At 34.8% G+C, this 22,193-nt stretch overlaps 1 protein-coding gene across 1 annotated transcript; it reads left to right on the plus strand.

Moving 5' to 3' along the window:
- The first annotated feature begins 371 nt into the window (after positions 1 to 371).
- On the plus strand, positions 372 to 22,193 carry LOC132559433 (FHF complex subunit HOOK-interacting protein 1B-like). Its single transcript, XM_060224048.1, has 12 exons — positions 372 to 445; positions 2,151 to 2,964; positions 3,423 to 3,581; positions 4,038 to 4,124; positions 5,755 to 5,802; positions 9,295 to 9,462; positions 10,145 to 10,227; positions 10,746 to 10,913; positions 14,723 to 15,894; positions 16,693 to 16,871; positions 18,783 to 18,993; positions 20,881 to 22,193. The coding sequence occupies exons 2-12, from the start codon at positions 2,182 to 2,184 to the stop codon at positions 21,177 to 21,179; spliced, it is 3,357 nt and encodes a 1,118-aa protein (XP_060080031.1). The 5' UTR covers positions 372 to 445; positions 2,151 to 2,181; the 3' UTR covers positions 21,180 to 22,193.

Consider the following 22,193-nt stretch of genomic DNA (forward strand, 5'->3'; position numbering starts at 1 on the left):
GGCAACTTCTTGGCTGATCAGTGTTGTCAGAATAGTTGTAATTTCTGGAATTTCAAGTTGATATGTAGTTCTGTATCAACATCGCCATCTTGGAATTAAAGCGGAAGTTGTGGCGGATGAATATAAGGAAAATAATAGTGAGGTGAAGTAGTTCTAGATAAATGTAATTAATATCATATTCACGTGAAATAATGAAGCTATCAAATCATACAGAGTAATATATTTGCTATTATTTAACAAGATTTTTATAATTTATATCAGATTTGATATAACTTAATTTTTGCCCAGTATATCTAATTGACCTTCACCCTTCAAGATGGACGATGTCTGTTGTGATGTGACGTTTTTGGTCAATGGTTGATTGCTGCACTTCCTGCAAAGTGTGCGACAATGTAGCTCTTTGGAGATATCTGATCAAGTCATTTTGACCTTAAAAAGATGAAATGTAAGCATTGTGTTTATGAATTGTCGATAGAGCACATTCCTCGTGATTATCGTAATTTGATGCATTTTTTATTGCACACACCCACCCTGAGCTGTCAGCTTGAAAGCCAGAATGGGTTTGAACACTTGGCAAGCTGTGCCGAATTTTTTATTACGTTGTGTACTTAAGATATTATAAATATTTGATTTAATCATTAGTTGTATTTTTAATATAATCATGTATTTTGAAGAAGTTCTAGGTGTATACCACTTCCACTGTTAAAGCAGTGAGGATGTAACCGGGTTTATGTGTGATTCACAATTTTCAAGTTGATAATGTTGAGTTATTCGTCTAAACTCTCCTGAATTGAAATTCCCAAACTTCAGCAGAAGGATTTTATTTTGCTTAGGACGTTTATTTTAAGACTACTGATCAAGATTGTGCACCTGCCCTGTCTATAATTAAGAGAATGTTGCGTTAATAATAGTGTTGATTACAGTAGTGGTGATGAATCATCATACATTGCGATGCAGGAGCCAAGAGGATTACTCGGCTCTTGGTTTTGATAGATTTAGTCCTAACACTTGACTGAAAGGAAATTCCCACCATGTGGACAATGTTTGACATTTTTGTACATTGTAGGCCCAGCAGTTCTTTATTTTTAAAGAGACATCATAGTGAACAGATATTATGAGAATTCGGATAGGTATGTTGTTTACATTTCCAATTTGGTCTAGATGCTATTTTGATAGACATCTACCAGTTTAAATATCAAAATGTCTCATAATAGTGGATTGATTAGTAATTATATAGGTAAAATGACCAAACATTGATCGAAATAAAATGATTAATAAAACAATTATTACTTGCTTTGATCAATGGTGGTTGACTATATTACTAAGCATAGGACTGCTTTTAACATTAATATTTTAACTAGTTCATTGTACTGGTGACTTCATAATATCTTGATTGTCTGGTATCTGCTTGTGTATTAAAATGATATTTCTTTTGTCGCAGGACTGGGTCTAGCTATAGCTACTTCCTGTAAATATTTGTACCATAATTTCTGAGAGAATCTGAGCAGAGCACTGACAAGAATCTTGGTTATGCCCTGCTGTATTCTGTCTCTAGTTGTACCAGTGTTTTATTATGGTAGTTATATTACTTACTCTTGTTTCAAGTACATGTGGCAAAACATGTATACAGGATGATTAATACAATGTTTTACAACTTGAATTATCAAAGTTTTTTCTCTATTTTTGTCCCATGGAGACATCACAAATGTATTGGACAGTTCCCCATGTAGTGACATCATAAACATATCAGATGGTTTCCTGTGATGACGCCTCAAAATTATTATATTGTTCTCTATGAAGATACCACAGAATTGTCAGACTGTTCCTCATGGTAACATCACAGAGGGATCACAATATTTATCACACATCAAATAACTTTGTTTGAGAAGACAAGTTGAAGAAACTTTTTTTGTGTGTATGTTGTTACAAAATGTTAGAACATAAGCAATTTGGTAAAATATCATTTTGTCTTATCTACAGATTTCTTGTATGTACATATTTGCTGTTTTCCAAGAATTCTAACATGCTAGAAGGCATCAGTTTTGGTCTAACTCATAAATAGATATACACTTGCATATATGAACATCAAAGCAAGAAAAAAAAATCAGTACAGATTTTGAAATAATTTATCTATTTCTTCATTGTTTCAGGTTAGAATCAATATCATTATCTTGATACACCATGTCTTGGTTCAAGCGAGGAAAAGCAGACAGTAGGAATACTGACCATTTGAGCGACAATGGCAGTACATCTAGTGGACGATCAAGAACAGACACGGATCCGGAAACTTGCTTGGAGGTTTTCCAGAATCACTGGACACAGGCTCAAAGTATTATCATGGCAAGGGAATCCAGCACCCTGAGTAAAAATCAGGAGTCATGCAGCTATGATGATGTAGAAGCTGTTGTGAAAAACTTTGAGCAAATGATTAACTTGCTCGCCAGTGAAGATGGTTTGGATGAAAATGGTCAAGGCATGCCTGGGCCTATCCTTCATTTTCTCCTTGAGCAGAACATTTTTGAAAAATTTTGTACCTGGTGTCAAAACCAGCAGGAATATACAGAAAAGTTAAAGCTAGAACAGTTACGAATGTTTGAGTTGTTAATAGGACAATCTCACCAGTTGTTGCTGATCCACAAAGCTGTGATAAACCCTATCCTCCGACTTTTGTCATCTTGTGTACAGGACACGAACTCACAAGTAATTGAGAGTAGACTAGTACTGATACTGCATCAGATATGTGCTTCCATCTCCCAGCAAACTGTTATTTTAGAAAGTTTTTTCAATGCTAATGCTGACCATGGTCCTGCCAAGTTTCTGATTTTTTCACTTCTGATTCCGTTCATTCACCGTGAGGGAACCATAGGACAACAGTCTAGAGATTCTCTACTGTTGATCATGACACTGTCATCTAAACACCCTCATATTGGGGAATACATCGAGAAATATTCTGACTTCTGTCCTGTAAGTACATTTAGCTGTGTTGACATTGATTACAACATTGTGAATTGCATGATACATTGATAATAAATCCACAGCTTATAATGTAACGTTATAGGTTTACATTTCATTGATTGAAAATTACTAAAAATTTCAAATTAATATATTTTTACATATTTGATGGGAATCAAGTTTATTAGTGTATTAAAGTGTCCGAAATGTGTTTAGCAAGAATAATAGTAAATAAATAATTGCAGGGACTAGTTCATAGCTTTTAGACATGGATTTCAATAGAAGTTTAGTTGAAGGGAAAGTATTTTGGGATTTGCCCAACCTGAAGTACATTAAAAGTATATATTTTATTCACTTTACAAAAAAAATTATGGATATAGATATATATAGAATGTATTTATTTTCAATAAATTGCCTGTCATTAAAAAATAAATACTGTGTATGATATTTTTTTGATTTGCCTGCCTCAGGTACTGGCGACAGGATTAAGTGGGCTGTACTCGTCACTACCACGTAAGATACCAGTGCCTGCTGAGGACTGGTTCCAGATTACACAAGATGATATCAACCAAGTTCCAGGGATCCAGATGTTCTTGAACTCACTGGAGTTCTGTAATGCTGTAGTACAGGTATCATAATACTAACATAAACAGAGGTTTACTTGATACCAAAGTATATTTAGTGTTTATTTAGTGTTATCATATATTCAAAGCGTGATACATACAGGATCTTACATGAGTATTTATTTGATATTATAATATTTATTGAATAATTCTTAGTATTTTTCGTATCGGTGACACTAGGGGAAGGTAAATATGATAAATTTGTAATGTGATTTGTAAAATCTTGCATGAATATTAAAAGAATGTAAAATTCTGTTCATAACACTACAGAATTTTCTTTTGTAACATGTGTAGAAAGTATCAGAAATATTGAATAATTACAATCATTTTTAGTCCATGCTTTTTCTAAGATGTTGCTATGCAGCAGCATAGGTTGCCATGTAACTTCAACATCACACTTTCAACTAGAGCATGTAGCTGTTGATAAAAATCTTTTTGAGAAAAAGGTATTTTTCTTTACAGATCTCTCACTCCAGTGTCAGTGAACAGCTGATAGAATATATATACAAGGGTTTCCTGGTCCCTGTGATGGGTCCAGCCCTGCATCAGGTAAGATTTACATCAAACTCTTTCACTGCGTCACAGTTGATGAACTTAATCTTCCAACCCACAAAATGACAAAAGAAACTACTAGAAAATGTATCTACACTTACTGACAATTAAACTAAAAAGTTCACGGTTAAATCCCTATATTTTGTGGAATAGTTTAAACAAATTGACTTTTAAATTCCATTGATAATTAGTGCATGATTTCGATGCAGTTTTCTATGCATAAATTATGGAGTAGGATTATCCAACTGAACATGGTCAGTGAGAAATATCTTTACATAATACTGTACTAAGTACCTCTGTCATTCACCTCAATTTTCTCATTACAGGGGGGGGGGATTAGGCTTTAAAACTCTTACCAGATTAGTCACCACATAAGTGTGTACCTTATAGTAACACCGTTAGGTACTAAATTTGATAGTAGAATTTAGTGTGTAGACTTTTATGTCATGGTGTAAGTTGTGGTATTGTGAGTCAGTGTATTGTAAAACACAGAAACCAGAACATCACCAGGCAATGCACAGCTATCAGTGGGTCAGTTACACAGGACTTTGCACTAGAGCTGACTTGCACTTTTTTGTTAGTAAATCAATAGTCTCACATCATGTGTTTATTTATTGATTATATTTAGGTTTACATGACTGTGTGCAACATTTAAGATAATATTTCATCTTTCACAACAATTGGTTTGTAAACTGAAATTATTTAACTAGGTTCAATACTTTTGTAATCTGAATGATTTTAAATTAGAAAATTAATAGAAAAGTGAAAGTCCTAAGGCCCCTCATCTTAACCAAGTTAGGTACCCAACCAGGCCCCCCATTCCCCTCCCAACTCCCCCCCTAAAAAAAACCCAAAAAAAACAAGAAACAAAAGTGATGATAAACAATTATATTGGAGTAATCAAGCAAGCCAAAACTCCAAATATTCAAATGCAGCATGTATTTGTTATGTGTAAAAAGTTCATTACTGACCATTTTGTAAATATTTCAATAATTCAGAAAAGAAAGTAAATATTTGACATTGATGATGCTATTTTACAAGTTCCTCAATAACATTACACATTTACTAAACACATGGGGTAATCATTGCTTCAAATAATGAGAAGGTGTATTAACTTGCACATATTCAGGTGGTGGTATATTTAGGACTGGAGACTGTTGATATGAAAGTAATTATGTACTGCTACAGATGTAGGAATAGATTGGCTGTCTAATAGAGAAGATAGAATATTTGAGACAACCTATTATTTGTAGATTATTATTTGTATTTTTCAAAGAAAATGTGCAAGAGACCGGAAAAAATTGATACAGTACATAATCACATGAGTCATTTATCCAGTTCATATCTTTGCGATCAATCAATTAAATTGGAATTTAAGAAATAGCATTACCTTTATGTTTGTTAGTATGAAATGGAATGTTTTACGATCTTGAGTATACCAGTTAAAGGAAAGATTATTCTTTTAGCACTGTGGTTCCAGGCCATTTTTTTCATGATGCCCATTAGACTTTTTGTTCAGGTTGTTCTAAGTGCTGAAATAAAGAAAGAGAGCAGATGTGGGTGTTTAATGTTTCTATGTTTTAGAGTGATTGATGTTAAGGCACTAAATATTTTGACATTTCTATAGGACGTTTCAGGACTTCCACTCCCCCTCCTTGATTCTCCAATGTTTGCGGTCAGTAAACGTTTTCATTATTTCATTTTGTGTTGTGACTTTTGTTTCATTCCTGATTTTCAGTATTGCAAGTTTTTATTTCATATCTTGTCCAACATTTGTTTCATTCGGCTTTATTTCTCATGCACATGCAATGCTGAAAAAGAATGTTTTTTGCAGTTCAAATAAAATTCAATATAGAAAACAATTAAAGTTTATACTAACTACAATCGCTGTGAAAGAACTTATCTGTGATTTCAATAAAACAATACTCCAAAGAATTGATAAAACATTTCTATTTTTTTTTTTTAAGATATTGATATGTAATAGTTGTCACATACAATTGTAAAGAAATAATCTTTTGTTTTTTTGACTGACAATGAAGTTCTTTTAAGTCATTACACAAATCATGGAACAGTATCTTATCAAAACTAGATCATAAAGTTGGGGTTTCCATTATTTAAAACGGTTCATTTATTTTATTTTTATTTGTTTGTGACGAGCAGACAGAAATATTAATTAACATGTGTTTATGATGGTTTGTTTACGATCACTCTTAAACACTCTAAGTTATGTACTGGTCTAAAGCTATGACAAGTAATACAGTAAGCAATTAATGCATACATAATTTGGGTCGCAATAGCTGTCCACTTTTTAAAGTATTAGTCTTAATCAACATCAGTTGATGATCTGAGGTGTGTGGTTCAATTCCTGCTTGGGGAACCATTCTTGTTGTGTCCTTTACCGAAGTTTCCCAACTTGCTCTGGATAGCATATGAAGGCCTCCTGCATGTTGTTTAATGAGATAGCTACCAGCTACGACGTGGTCAGACCCTGCCTGAAAACTAACCTGGCTGTTAAATCTAGGCAATAACCTTGACCACAAAATAAAACATATGCTATAATTATCTACTGATTGAAATTAAAATCCAAATAATTAAGTTTTGCAAAGAAAAATGTTTCACAGGAAGATCCAAAGGGAGTTTAAGAAAAATGTTTTGTGGGAAACTCCAAAGGGAGTTTAAGAAAAATGTTCCGTTGGAAGATTCAAAGGGAGTTAAAGATAGATGGAAACCCCACCTTTAATCCAAATTTATATGGATTACATGTAGTTTACCAATATATTAAACAGGTTTTATCAGCATTTACCCAGTAATGTGTCACCAAAGAAATGCATAATGTTATAACCATATATAATACAACTACGTATTTGTGTATACTCCAGACAAAAAGATACATTTGACTTTGTTTAAATTTGTTCAAATTTGTATTCAGCTCTTGCTATGCACTTTACATTGTAGAGTAGATAGGGGTGTTGGAGGCTAGAACTGTATGTCAGTATAAACCACAGAAATATCTATAGTATGAAGGTTACGTCAAGGTTATTAAACAGATGAATATTGCTCTAGTGCAGCCAAGATGTAACACAGCATTTGATTGGTCAATCACATTTGTTTAGAACCTCATGACTCTTACCATATCATACCATATATAAATTTCTGATTTGAATAGAGCCCAAATTATGACAGTTGTTACAGCTCTGTTGATAACCATGACTAACTAGCTGAATATGGCATGAAAATTTGTCATAAAATAGCATGACCTCCAAGAAAATCAACAAAATGCTGTGACCCATTTGAATATTCCTGATATCAGTATAATGCATGAAAGTATGGTATAGATTTGGAGGAAGAAATGCAAACTAATTGACAGAAAATTAGGATCATCAGATTTTATTAGACTGTGGATAACTATAGCTGGTTTTGGACAATTTATGTATATATATACTGATTGTGATAATACTTTCACAAATATCTTATTTATTTCTCTGCTTGGAGTAAAAAAAAATCAGTTTGTAACAATATACGTATGAACATTATCATCTTAATGAAAAGATGTGTCGCCAATGATTTTTACATTTTTAGGAATGATTAGATGGTTGGTTACAATAGAATGTACACATACCATGCAACATTGCAGAAATCAATCAACTTTGTTATCTGATCCATATTACCAGTGAGATCTGATAGATAGATAAAATGTATACACGTTCTAGGACATCCAAACAAATATTTGATAACATGACAACAAGTGCTATTGATTGTAATGATTGGGTTTTGACATTGGATATGATCTGGTGTAATGCTTGCTTTGCATGGGTACTTCTGAATGGCACCTTTTTGTCTGAAGAGAGAATGATGGAAAAAATAATTCTGCACCACCCATTGCTGTTGAATTTGTATTGTGTTGGCTTTGTCGCAGACTGATCCATTTCTCCTGGAATTCGTTCTTAGCATACTACATGGGCAGAACTTACAACCTGGCTGTCTTAATATAATTTTATACAAAACAATATTTTATACGGAAAATTATGAAGATTTTATTTGATGTATAACCAGATGGAATATTGTGATTATAATGATATATTGAATAAATACAAAGATTAATTTATGTGACATGATTTATTTGCAAATAATGGGTGTTTGATATGAACATGTTTTTGCTCATCTCACTCAATAAACAGCTTTTGATGTCGGCAAATATATCCTGTCCATAGTTACAAAAATGATATATTAATTACCTAATGATACCATAGAGATATTCTGAACGTTCATGTAATAGTAAGTAATTTCACTATTTATAAACCAACATGCTTTACATGTTGTTTGCTTGCCTTTCAATGATACCACAGATTTCTAAACAACAGGGATATGTTTGTTGTGTGGAGTTAGAACAATACACAGGGAACTGGGATGTCTTGTTTGATATTGTATGGTATACCATATTTTTGCATTAATGTTTGCAGTTGCTATTTTGCACTGAAATTTTGCAAGCTGTTAAACACCTATTGCTCAGGATTGTGTCATGCTTTAGACTTTGTTGAATAGCACCATCAATGTATCAAAATATTTTCATATAGGCTGTTATTATTTTTGCATAAGATCAGGCTTTCCTAATTAGCATTACTGATAAGGATTAATGTAAAACTTGTGTGTATTTGGCCACCACAAGGATGAAGACTTTTACTGTCTTTGTAAGGTATTAATACATCCATTTTTCTGGCATATGTACAATTAAAGAGTCATTTTTTTGCGGTAAAATTGCTAAGTTGTCTCCCATTATTAAAGTTTATTGTTAAAAAACAGATATTATGTCTGTAAGTCTAGTTCATGATACGAAGTCAAAAAGAGAGATTTAAGTTTAGATATTGTTATTTATCATATATAACTACATCAATTAACAGCTATTAATTTGTTTTCATGGGTGGAGAGGAGTCGGGAGACTTTCTATTTCACGTTTTCCTTAAACTAGGATAATATTCACATTGTGAATTACTGAAAGTAGATTGTGATGCTTGGAAAACAATACATTAATCTTCATGAACTTGGATAATATTTTAATTTGATTTGAATTGTTTCTATTACTTAGTTTGAATATGTTTATCCATAGTTTTTGTTCCCATTACAATTGTGGAGAGAATTAATGTTGATGTCATATTCGTTGTGATTTCAGAATTCTCGGGAGGAGGTGATCGCTGCTACGGCCTACCTGGAACTGTTTCTGAGGAAGATTTCAGAGCCAGCACTTACTCGTGCTTTCCTCAAATTCATCCTCACAGAACAGAATGATGAGATAGTTATACTGGAATCCCTGGTCACAAGGATCAATAGCAGCACAAAAGTAAATTTTTGATATTACAGCTTTCCTGTTTATATCATTATAGATAAGAAAGAAACCGAAATCCTTCATTTATTACTAACTTTAAGTTTACTTTTTCTACTTTTTTGATAAATATTCATTATATACCTTGAAGATTATGGTCCTCTCATTAAGTTTTTAAGTACGGATTATTTTGTGGGTATAAAAATGTCTAGAGTAAGTGTCTTAGTGTTTACAATGTAAAATTCAGCTGTAATGGTAAAATAGGCTGTTTTCTGTACAGTGGCACAACAAAACATTTTATACCTCTAGGCTCCAGTTCACTTAATGTGAAGGTAAAGACATGCTCAGCCAAGTGAGACAGGAATGGTTTTTAGTTCCTGACAAAGTAGCTGTTGTAAAATCTCCATAAGGTCAAGACTACAGTCTGGAACATCTGACTGTTTGGTGAACTATTCATTATCATTACATAGTCATTGGAATGACTGTGCTATGTCTTAGTGCACTAATATGGTGAAAGTATATATATACAACATGCTGGTTATTCGTGCTAGATTGAATGGTATGTCAAAGACAAAATTACTTTAAGAAATTGAAAATGAGTTTCTGCTTCATTAAATAATATCAAATAAGCATATTAATTATTGTAATAGATTAAGAAATCTGTGTAAAAGTACTGATTATTCTTTGTCTTGTTTTTCAGCTGTTGTGTGTGGTTTCCCTTTCCCTGTTTAAAACACTGGTTGATAAGAACTGTGAAGATGTCATGTTCCAGCTGATCCTCAGGTACTATTACACCACAGTCATTAAAGTTGACCGCAGGGTTTCATAGATGGTGTTTTACATGTCTGAACAAATCTGTTTAAATGAATTCTACATTTTATGTTAAATATGTATTTCCTGTGTTTTATGATTTAAAGAGAACTTGTGACATAATACGGTAGTAAAATCAAATGAATTTGTGACTTAAAAAAGATTAATTTAGCAGATAGGCAAATAAATCTCTGTCAGAATGAAGATGCTTCTGATCATATACAGCATGAAATGTATTATGTAGTTATTTTGGCAATGAAGGGAACAGAGCAATGTTTGTCCTCATTATTCAATGTAGATAGAGAAAAAAACATGTATTACAGGTATCTTATACACATTAGCTAAATATTGTAAAACATTTGGACCTGTAAACAGTGTATCTGTAGCAAACACTAATGACCCAATTAATTAGGTAAAACTTCAGACAATTTTAATATGTTTTAAAATATTGTTACATTTTATGTCACAGAAAAACTTTTTTTCGATACCAGGTATTTGATTCCCTGCACTCACGTCATGGTGAGTCAGCGGCGAGCTGTGAAAGATGTAGATCTGTATGGCAAGAGTGCTGAGAAGTTCCTTTCCCTCCGTCCTAACTGTTGCGTACCAGATCTAAGTGAAAGTCCAAAGGGCAGTAACTCTTCACCAACTGCAGACAGGTATAGAACCAACTGTCTCCCTTTTTGTTATTCTTCCATATGTAGACTTTGTTTTTTTATATAAAATGTAGAATGGTGGTTTGCAAGGTATGTTTATGTTGGCTTGGTGTACTGATATCCACTACTAACATAGTGCTCTGTGTTGTTCTGTGCCAGTTCTTTTAATTGCAATCAAAGATTTATAATACTACTGGGTAAGTAATTGTTTTTATTCAGTTGCATATAGTCATGCAGGTTTTTAATAGAGATCAATCTATTCAAAGTTTCTCTGTAACATAATATACTTATTTTTTATAAAATGATTTTCGTTTTGTTTTTTTTTTTTTTTTTCTTTTTTTATCAATTTCTATTTCTACTTACCAGTTTGTGTTCGAGTGAATATATTCATTTAGTACATGATTTTGTAGTACAGTTAAAAGTAATTAACATTTAAATATTAATGTATGAGAAAAAAATTAGTTTTAATATGATAGTGTTGTGGTTTTGCTGTCTGTTTTAGAATGTTCTATTTTTATTTTGTCATTCTTAATGTTCTTGATTCTTGATTTTGAAATTTCATGTTGATTGAAGATGATATCAACTTTGAGTTAAATGAAATGTTCAGACTCTAAAACCTCAACACTATAGGACAAGCGCATGCTCTTATCATAGAATGTTTGTGCATTTTGGACTCAATAGCTTTATACTTTGTATTGTTAATGGATATTAAAACCACAGATAATTATAACTTACATTCAAATAAAAAACTGTACATAGAACATGTTTGATTGATATATTATACTCCTTCATATTGTTCTTAATGCTCCCCTATCTGATTATGACCAAGAAAATAGGGTACCAGTATCACAGGTTGAATATTCAATAAACAAAAAAAAAGAAATTAAAATATTCACGCTTTGGAGGCTTCACAAATGCACATCTGTTTTTCAGAGTGTTGTCTTCTAGTTTTTCTAGTTTTTTTCAAGTTTGGCTTTCTCTATTTTTTTTTTTTTTTTCTTTTTTCGTGGCTTTTTTTTCTAACAAAAACAATGAGGAGTAATTTGATACTTAATTTAATTTACTGAAAGTTTTCCTATTGTAATTTGCATGCTTCACCTATGTTCTTTGGTCATCTTGTAGCTGATTTGGTTTGTCCTGCACTACCTGTTCACACCATTGATTAACTGTTCTTCAGTAAGTTTAAACACAACACAGCCTGTTATTTTAACGGATTAAAAGAATGATATACTTCAGAGAAACCAGACTGTCAGAGTTTTTATACGGACATGTCTTTAAAATGTAACTGAAACTGGTAAACAAATAATGATTTTAACAAAAAATTATTAATTTGATTGAAATTGTGTTTAAATAAAAACAAAACACAAAATCTTGAAAAAGAAATTAATTTAAGTGCACTTTCTCCCTAAATGTGCTGCCATTCTCATCATTAATTGGTTAACACTTGTGAACTATCATTGGAAACCAAGAAATTTATGTATGAAGTATGTGTAATAAATTTTGACTATTTTGGTGGTGTATTGGGGCTGACAGACTGTGTTGTGTGTAGGTAACTGTTTCCCATTGGACATTGGACTGTATCCACATCCTCTATGTCCTTCTGTATATATAGATGTGTGGGTTTGGGTATCACTAGCCCTACCCCAGCCATGCCCCCGGCCTCCAGGCCCAAGCGTGGGCTCGGCAGTTTTCTACGAGCACGAAAACAGGAACAGGAGTACCAGCGTACACGTAGAAGGTAACACTAACCCCAGGGCATGTTGAATATTTGCATGACTCCAATCCTAATATTTAACCCTTCATGTGTTATCTCCTTTGAATTCTTACTTAAATGAAATAATCATGATTCCATACATGTTATAGATATAACACACAGTTAATTATAACGGAATATGGTTTATGGTTTGAAGTTAACTAGAATTGGATCATGTTAATTTCATGCATTGATTTGAAGATTTTGTAACATCAAATTTTGTGTTATCCAATAATAAATGGAATTGGAGGTTTTGTGTAGTATCACTACTTTTAATATGTAAATGGTGAGATTTGTAAGTTCAAAAATCTATTAGATAGTTTCTAGTTTAAAATGCTTTGTTCTTTCAATTTTCTGATTTTTGGTTCCTTAATCTTTAAGCAAAATCTGAATAACTTTCATTTCTTAGGAAGCTTTTGATGTTGCTGTTTATTTGTGACTGTGATCATTCTGTTTGTTGTATGCATGGTAATGAAAACCTAGTGGTAGGCATGTCACTGGCACACTTTCTCTCTATAAGACAGCAACCATAGAATTTATCATGTTCGGAGTAGTGTGTTGTCCCTGCCTGAATGATGAATTTGATATTGATTTGATGAATGATGTTTCTGGATCGTGTGCATGTATTTCGCAGATTATATTGTATTGATGTAAGATTCAATAAGCAACCAGTTTAATTTTACTGTCGGGATTGTTGTTTTTAAATAAGATGATTAATTTGTACCTCCATCTGATAATTACGGTAAAGTTTGTCATTGTCACTAAATGAATGGTAATTCCCTCCAAAATTCTTTTAGTATGAATGAATCAAAATACTTGATCACCTGCCTACATATTATATATACTGTAAACAATCTCACATGAAAGCTTTTGTTTTATGTGGCTAGTGAAGCTGAATCAGTTTTTTTGCCTCACTCGACAGTTTTATATATTTTCGGCAAAATTGAGCATTTTCCATTTCATTCTAAGGATATCAGCAAAACTTACACTCATTCAGGATGAATTTTGATAAATCTTGTAAAAAATATGAAGTTTTTTGCATAGCTACACCCTATTTTGTATTGGTTTTCAGTTTTCTTATAATTTGTATCCACATGTAAGAGAGGAATTCCCCGTGACACGGCATGCATCATTTCTACCCATGATTCACATAACTTTTAGTTTTTCCAGGATCTATCCCTGTATCCCATCTTCTATGTTGTTAGTACAAGTTTTGATTTAAAGAGGGAAAGTGATTACTCAGCAGCAGTTTGATGTTTATAAAGTTAGCATTCTGAATTAACATGTTAACATTATAACCAATTCTTTAGATGATTGACCTCAATTGGATGTTTCAGACCTCAAACCTCTCGGTACATGTAAATTAATTTTCTTCTATTGGTTAAAGCATTGAATCATGATAACAGTAATGCTTAGTATAAAGTATCCTTAATGACTGCTTTATAGCTGCAATGTTTATGTAATACAAACGTCGATGCTTTTGAAATGTTTTGAAAATATATTACATTAATAAGAGTTTGGAAAAAAATGACACAGAAAGTTGTAGTTCATGTATATCAAGTAACATATACAGCCAGTTGGGCTATTTTAAGATGGTGTCCAGGGAAGATGAGGCCACACAAGGGCCATTTGTAGTGTCATCCCACTGAAATGTCAAACTGTAGCATAACACCAACCTGATCACATTGTTCTGAGAAACACTTACACTGTGTAACTAGCCATCACCGCCAGTTGATTTGGATGAAGATACGCTAGTGTTGATATGTCAACTGATCATCTAAAACAGAAAAAAAATCTCAAAAATTATTGGAAACATTGAAGTTCAAATTGTGCAGTGTTAAACTATGAAGGAGGTGTTCAATTAAGCAATTCAGTTTGCTGAGAGATTTAGTGTGTTACTTGAGCATTTTTCCTGCCCTACCTGATCATTGTGTAGAAGGATTGATAGTTGTTGTATACTTATGTTATGATGTATTTTTGTTGTATTTTATATGTAAAAAACAAAATCATGATTTTATTGCAAAACTCTACAACTTTCCTTTTCTTCATTTTCCTCTAGAGCTGCCTCGTCCATTGAAACACCAAAGACTACCCTGTCCCCAGCGAGCTCCAAAGGCAGCAGGCTGGAGCACTATGAAACTGACTACAACGAGTATCTCCTAGAGGCACGAAAATCACTAGAGAATACATGTAAGGCTTGTCGTATCTGGGCATACCCTTACGACGGGGACAATCCCTCACCCACTGTGTTTACAGATCTGGATACACCATCATCGCCTGACAGTGTGTGTGATGATAGTAAACGTCCTAGTATAGGTGAATCAGTGTTAGATAGTACAGTAGGTAACAACACAACACCCGGTGTACTAATGTTGTCTCACGGTAATGTGAATTCAGCCGTGTTCAGTGATGGCAGCACGCCAACTGGGCTTACCTCACCCAGTATAATCTCTAAAGGATCTGCACTAGTTAACCGTGACTTTAGGTCATATTTAGCATTGATTGATGTGACATCTCCGGACGAGGATAGTAAAAGGGCTCCATTTTATCAGTCTGAAGTGTCTGAAATTTTGAGACATTATGATTCATCACGCTCTGACCGGTGGGGTGCATCAGATGAGGAGGACATTTCTGAATTTCTGTCCTATTTGACACTAGAGGTGGGTACGCCACCAGAATATGAACAGGACAGGACAATAGAAGATAGTATTCTGTCTCTGGACTCCGTTCTGACTGGTCTTTGTTCTGAGACATCTGGTTCCAGTTTATCTACCCAGCTAGAGGACACCAGTGGAAGTGATAGTGTATTCAGAAGTAGTGCAGGGTCACAACTTACTGATAATCAAATTTTACATACTCCATCAAGTCAAAATGATGGTACAGCATTTGATGTGATAGACTCCAAAGTGATGCACGTTTCTGAAGATGGTTCAGGCCGATCAGAGGAGCAGACGTCCCCTGGTTATCCTCAGGATGCAACAAGCTTCGTAGAAATCACTTTGTCCTCATTCACATCAGACACTAATGTACACGATTCTTTATCAAAACTGACACGTACTAATTCTTTGACATCAGTGAATACAAAAGAAAATGGATGTCGCTCTCCCACAAAATCTGTGAGTTTCTCCCTCCCTAACCCTTCTATGCAAATGCCAACCTTGTCCTCAGGAATTATCCAAGTGCCTTCTTCAGACTCGCATGGTAAGCCGACGGACACCTCACCTACCATAGGTAAGATCCTTCATTACACAACCATCAACATTTTGCAACATTGTCAATCATGTGTTTGATATCACAAACAAGGTTATTTAGATAATGACTTGTACAAGCTGCAGCTTCATCCATTTAAAATATTCCTGTTTTTTCACAATTATATGCAGGTAACAGTTTTGCTGAAATGTCAACCCTTATGTAAATAACTTGAATTTCGAGCAGTAATTATGGATGGCTGCACGAACACTTACACTGTTATTGTGATGTCATAATATTAGCAAAAAACGATATAATATTCAATTAATTTGAGTTACATAAAATCAATGAAATCAATAGTACGTTCTATTTCAACATAGTATGTATTTGTATTTTCATTACTGAAATGCCCAGCCTTTTTAGCATTCAGAGAATCCTTTTTTATTTATTGATCTTGAAATTGTCAGTTTTGTTTGCCTGACTAGAACATGAACAAAGTTTGAATGATGCCTCCAGTATGTTGAGGCTTTATCAAAGCTGCATCAGTTTCTTAGAAATATTCAAAATGTGAAATTTTCTTGTTTAGTTTCTTAAATAGTTACATACCGATATACGTTTTATACAGATATCATCCTTTATAGTCACCAGTATTATTATTTGCATCTATTAGCTTGTATATACAATGGTTTGAAATAGGAACCGTCACCTATCCCATCTTCATATAACAGAAGGACTGATATGTTGATCTAGTGAAATATGTATTCAATGAATTGATCACCTGCTTCACTGAGCATGTCACTGAGAATGTAGACGATGCATTAACAGCCTCTTACATTACAGGACCGTTCCTGAGCAGTCTGTTTAGCAAACTGGAAGGAATGATGCAAAACAACCTCTCCATCAACTTAGTGTTGACAGGGGTGATAGCTCGTCTGGCAGCCTACCCTCAACCACTGCTGCGATCCTTTCTCCTCAATCATAACCTTGTATTCCAACCCACAGTCAAATCTCTAGTCCAGGTACACACACATATATAGTCATGTGCATGCGTGTGGGTTCCATAGTTTTGTATGTATATATATATATGTATTGAATCCCCAATATGTATGCTTATGAGTTCGGCAGTGTTTGTGTATATGTGCATGTAGGTGTGACAGTTATTGACTACGTTCCATTCTGAAATATATTCACCTTATGTAAATGTCCCGCATGTTGTCTAAATGAATTAAACTTCAAGTATATCGTACAGTAGTAGGTAAGAAATAGAATTTATCATAGCACAAATCTGATGTGGTGAGACAGTTATCATGCAGTCGGTAGGTTTTAATATGGGAGCAAGTTAGAGTATGTAGAAAAAACCTAAATTGTTTGATGAAACAGAATACTTGATATATTTAGCAGTGAACTGCCCATAAAATCATCCCATGAAAAGCATTATAAAATCACAACTGTATGCATACCTGTTCCATTAAAGTAACAATACCGGTAGCAATGAAACTTATTGTTTTTTATTGACATGATCATGAATTGGACATTGTATCTGTGTGGCATTGGACATTTCAATGGCTATTATTGGATTATATATCAACAAATTTTTGTTCAGTAAAAGGGTAGTTATTCATCAAATGTTTTGATTTCCCCTCTGAGTATGAACAAATTCCCTGTGAAGAAAATATATTGAAAACAAAAGAAATTTCTCAAAATAAGTGCATTTTCTCCCCAAAATAAAGCTAATTTAGTTTATTTCATTTAACATATTTCTAAATCATGACATCAAATATAGAAGATATATCAATCTAACCTTAGCATTGTCATTTTATTCATGTAATCTTCATGACTGTCTTGTATTTTTCCCTCTTTGTATTTTGGCTTCTGACTGAAATAGGCCTAAAGTTCACCATTTTCAGTGATGCGTAGGATCTATTCCCCATATTCTTGATAACTCTTAGAGTTTTTTAAATTACAACAATTGTGTAGTGTTTTAATGGAATATATGTACAATTTTAGTACAAGAGATCTTGACCTTTCTCTCACCCAATCAGAGAATCAAATCTTGGCCATCTTGTTGACTGGAAAGCCGTCAGTCAATCCTTATATCATATAACGACTTTGAATGTCTCATACATATATAACAGGCTTTGATAAACTAAAAACATCAAAGATTGAATGTGTATTATGTTTTGAAAGTGTTATAACACTTAAACAAGTGAATTCACATGGTAATGGGTATAGTGGATGTGGAAATATATCGATATGGTTTAGGATATGGAGAATATGGATTTGGACATGAATGAAAGAAGTCTATGTTGAATTATGTAATTTATGATTTGTATCATAAATTCATAATGCTTTGCATTGTTGTTTTATTTTCCCACTTTTTTTAAACTTAAGGTGTTTTTCTGTGTTACATATTCGTGTGTTATTATTTACATAGAGTGTAGTGTGTGGGTGTATTATTTATGTTACCTGTTAAAAGTGTGTGTTTTTACTATATACTTTGTTATAATACAGTATACTTTAACTATTTTTTTGTCCAATTTTCTTCAAATTGTTACTAATAACAAGATGGTATGAAAACATTAAGGCATTAAGTGAACTGAGTCTTATAATTCTGTGATTATTCTGTTAGCTCATGAAGTCAAACTCAAAGTCTGTACGGCAGATATATATATACAAATATATAAAGCTGTGATAGGTGAACTCGTTAAAAATATCTAAGTTATATTAGGAATATTATACAAAATTTTATATCCTCCGCTGATCATGATTCATATTATTCCTTTTTAATACACTTTTTCTGCATGGTAAAGTATAGTGAGTGCTCGAATCCCTGTCCTTTACAGTACCCATTGTAATTTTTTCTGCAGTATCAAGTGTTTTTGTCAATGCGAGATTGTAGTACAAGTGAAGATATTTTCTGGCTTTTCCAGGTCCTTACCTCAGTGCGTCAGAAGGTCGACAACTATTCATACACAATTCCAAACTTTGAAGATCTCCTTTTGCAAGCGAGGCAGAACTTGGCTAGTCGTGAGGAGAACTGGCGACTGGGACGAAACTACAGCTTTTTACCACAGAATGTGGCCACAACTCCGACCACGCCCAAAACATCACCTATAAATAACATCAATGTTCAGATTAAAGGTATGTCCCCACCATCCCTCCCCAGATCAAAGTATGTCCCCACCATCCCTCCCCAGATCAAAGGTATGTCCCCACCATCCCTCCCCAGATCAAAGGTAAGTCCCCACCATCCCTCCCCAAATCAAAGGTATGTCCCCACCATCCCTCCCACACCCAAAACATCACCTATAAATAATGTCAATGTTCAGATTAAAGGTATGTCTCCACCATCCCTCCCCAGATCAAAGGTATGTCCCCACCATCCCTCCCCAGATTAAAGGTGTGTCCCCACCATCCCTCCCCAGATCAAAGGTATGTCCCCACCATCCCTCCCCAGATCAAAGGTATGTCCCCACCATCCCTCCCACACCCAAAACATCTATAAATAATGTCAATATTCAGATCAAAGGTATGTCCCCACCATCCCTCCCCAGATCAGAGGTATGTCCCCACCATCCCTCCCCAGATCAGAGGTATGTCCCCACCATCCCTCCCCAGATCAGAGGTATGTCCCCACCATCCCTCCCCAGATCAAAGGTATGTCCCCACCATCCCTCCCCAGATCAAAGGTATGTCCCCACCATCCCTCCCACACCCAAAACATCTATAAATAATGTCAATATTCAGATCAAAGGTATGTCCCCACCATCCCTCCCCAGATCAAAGGTATGTCCCCACCATCCCTCCCCAGATCAAAGGTATGTCCCCACCATCCCTCCCCAGATCAAAGGTATGTCTCCACCATCCCTCCCACACCCAAAACATCTATAAATAATGTCAATATTCAGATCAAAGGTATGTCCCCACCATCCCTCCCCAGATCAAAGGTATGGCCCCACCATTCCTCCCCAGATCAAAGGTATGTCCCCACCATCCCTCCCCAGATCAAAGGTATGTCCCCACCATCCCTCCCACACCCAAAACATCACCTATAAATAATGTCAATGTTCAGATCAAAGGTATGTCCCCACCATCCCTCCCCAGATCAAAGGTATGTCCCCACCATCCCTCCCCAGATTAAAGGTATGTCCCCACCATCCCTCCCCAGATTAAAGGTATGTCCCCACCATCCCTCCTCAGATCAAAGGTATGTCCCCATCATCCCTTCCACACCCAAAATATCACCTATAGATAATGTCAATGTTCAGATCAAAGGTATGTCCCCACCATCCCTCCCCAGATCAAAGGTATGTCCCCACCATCCCTCCCCAGATTAAAGGTATGTCCCCACCATCCCTCCCCAGATCAAAGGTATGTCCCCACCATCCCTCCCCAGATCAAAGGTATGTCCCCACCATCCCTCCCACACCCAAAATATCACCTATAGATAATGTCAATGTTCAGATTAAAGGTAAGTCCCCACCATCCCTCCCCAGATTAAAGGTATGTCCCCACCATCCCTCCCCAGATCAAAGGTAAGTCCCCACCATCCCTCCCCAGATTAAAGGTATGTCCCCACCATCCCTCCCCAGATCAAAGGTATGTCCCCACCATCCCTCCCCAGATCAAAGGTATGTCCCCACCATCCCTCCCCAGATTAAAGGTATGTCCCCACCATCCCTCCCCAGATCAAAGGTATGTCCCCACCATCCCTCCCCAGATCAAAGGTATGTCCCCACCATCCCTCCCACACCCAAAATATCACCTATAGATAATGTCAATGTTCAGATTAAAGGTAAGTCCCCACCATCCCTCCCCAGATTAAAGGTATGTCCCCACCATCCCTCCCCAGATCAAAGGTAAGTCCCCACCATCCCTCCCACGCCCAAAACATCTATAAATAATGATTAGCATACCATTCTGGAAATCACTAATTTAATACCAAGAGATAAAATGTAAAATACACACTAATTTCAATTCTCATGTGTGTTGTAGATTATAAATATTCTTTGTTGTTTTTCTCTGCAGAAAAGAAGAAGCTGAGCCTGACGGACTTGCTGTTTAGACGCTCCCCAGTGGGGACCAAACGACCCTTAGCAGCACCACGAAGAGGAGCTCCCCAGATGGAGATGGTGCCTGGCCGTGGATACCGATATGTGCATAGACAGAGAATACCAGAACCAGTACCCACAAACCCAATGGACTCTTCAAAGACACGAAATATTGTATACTGTGCTCTCATTCTTGAGGAATTTGTGAAAGAATTGGCTTCCTTTAGTCAAGAACATTCTGTCTTGTTCAGAGACGAAGGTTATCACAGCAATTAAGTAGGTTTGTCTTTCATGAGGGTTGAAAATGAATGCCACTTCAATGTCAAAATGTTTATCTTTAAGTGAGAAAACCATCAAAAACGTTTTAGTTTTGATATTTTTATGTTATGCAGAAAATCGTGCAGTAATTAAAGAGATTTTGATCAAGTCATGTTGTAGTACAGAGATCTAAAATTTTGTACAAAGAAATCATGGTTGAATATTGAAATAGAAGCAACAAATAGCGCTAGTTTTATAATGTTTCTCGTAATTGCAGGGCTTTCTATAAAAGGAGATTATTTGCTAATGTTCAGTGCTTCATCAGAAAAAAACTAGTCATAAAATGGTATTACAATGTCATCATATATTGTATCTCTCTTTTTCTAAAGCTGTTTGTTTGTTTTGTGATTTTTCTACTATCTGTAGTCCACACCCATTTTATTTGAAGTGAATACCCAACGCCTCCACTCCAGTTACAGGTAGTGGGAATTTGAGCTGCTGTATGTGTGTGTTACTATGTTTGTTTGCTGGTGTGTCCACAGTCTTAGTGTCACAATCTAATGTAATGTTAAAGGTGTATGCTACCTTTTATATTGTTCAAAGATTTTAAGAAGAGTTTTCTTTCCTTTATGAATGTTTTCAATCAGCTTGAGCCGTTATTTCACCATGGCTATTTTGTTGCTTGAAAATACATTCTTGTTAAACTTTAATATCTCTCAAACAGTGGTTGACTTGTTACGCACTCTCAAAGATTCCTATTGCAGATTTTTTTATTTCTCAGAAAGCAGTGTATAACACAAGTACCATGAGGTAATGAGTTTTAGTGATTTGATTTATGTTAAGAGGATTTCCAGGCAATGCCAATGCAGCTCTCACATGCTTCCCTGCGATAATTTTCGGTATGGCTTCCAACAGATTGTAGCGTTCGAAAATGTAATTGTTGTGTTTATCAATTTTTTTATTATTAACTACTCTGGAGGAGAAGATTTATGGATTCATATTTTGTCCTTTATATGATTTCTACTTAGTCTG

This window comes from Ylistrum balloti, unplaced genomic scaffold (genome assembly GCF_031769215.1).
Source record: "Ylistrum balloti isolate Yb309-2 unplaced genomic scaffold, AGI_CSIRO_Ybal_v1 Utg370910, whole genome shotgun sequence".
NCBI lineage: Eukaryota > Metazoa > Mollusca > Bivalvia > Pectinida > Pectinidae > Ylistrum > Ylistrum balloti.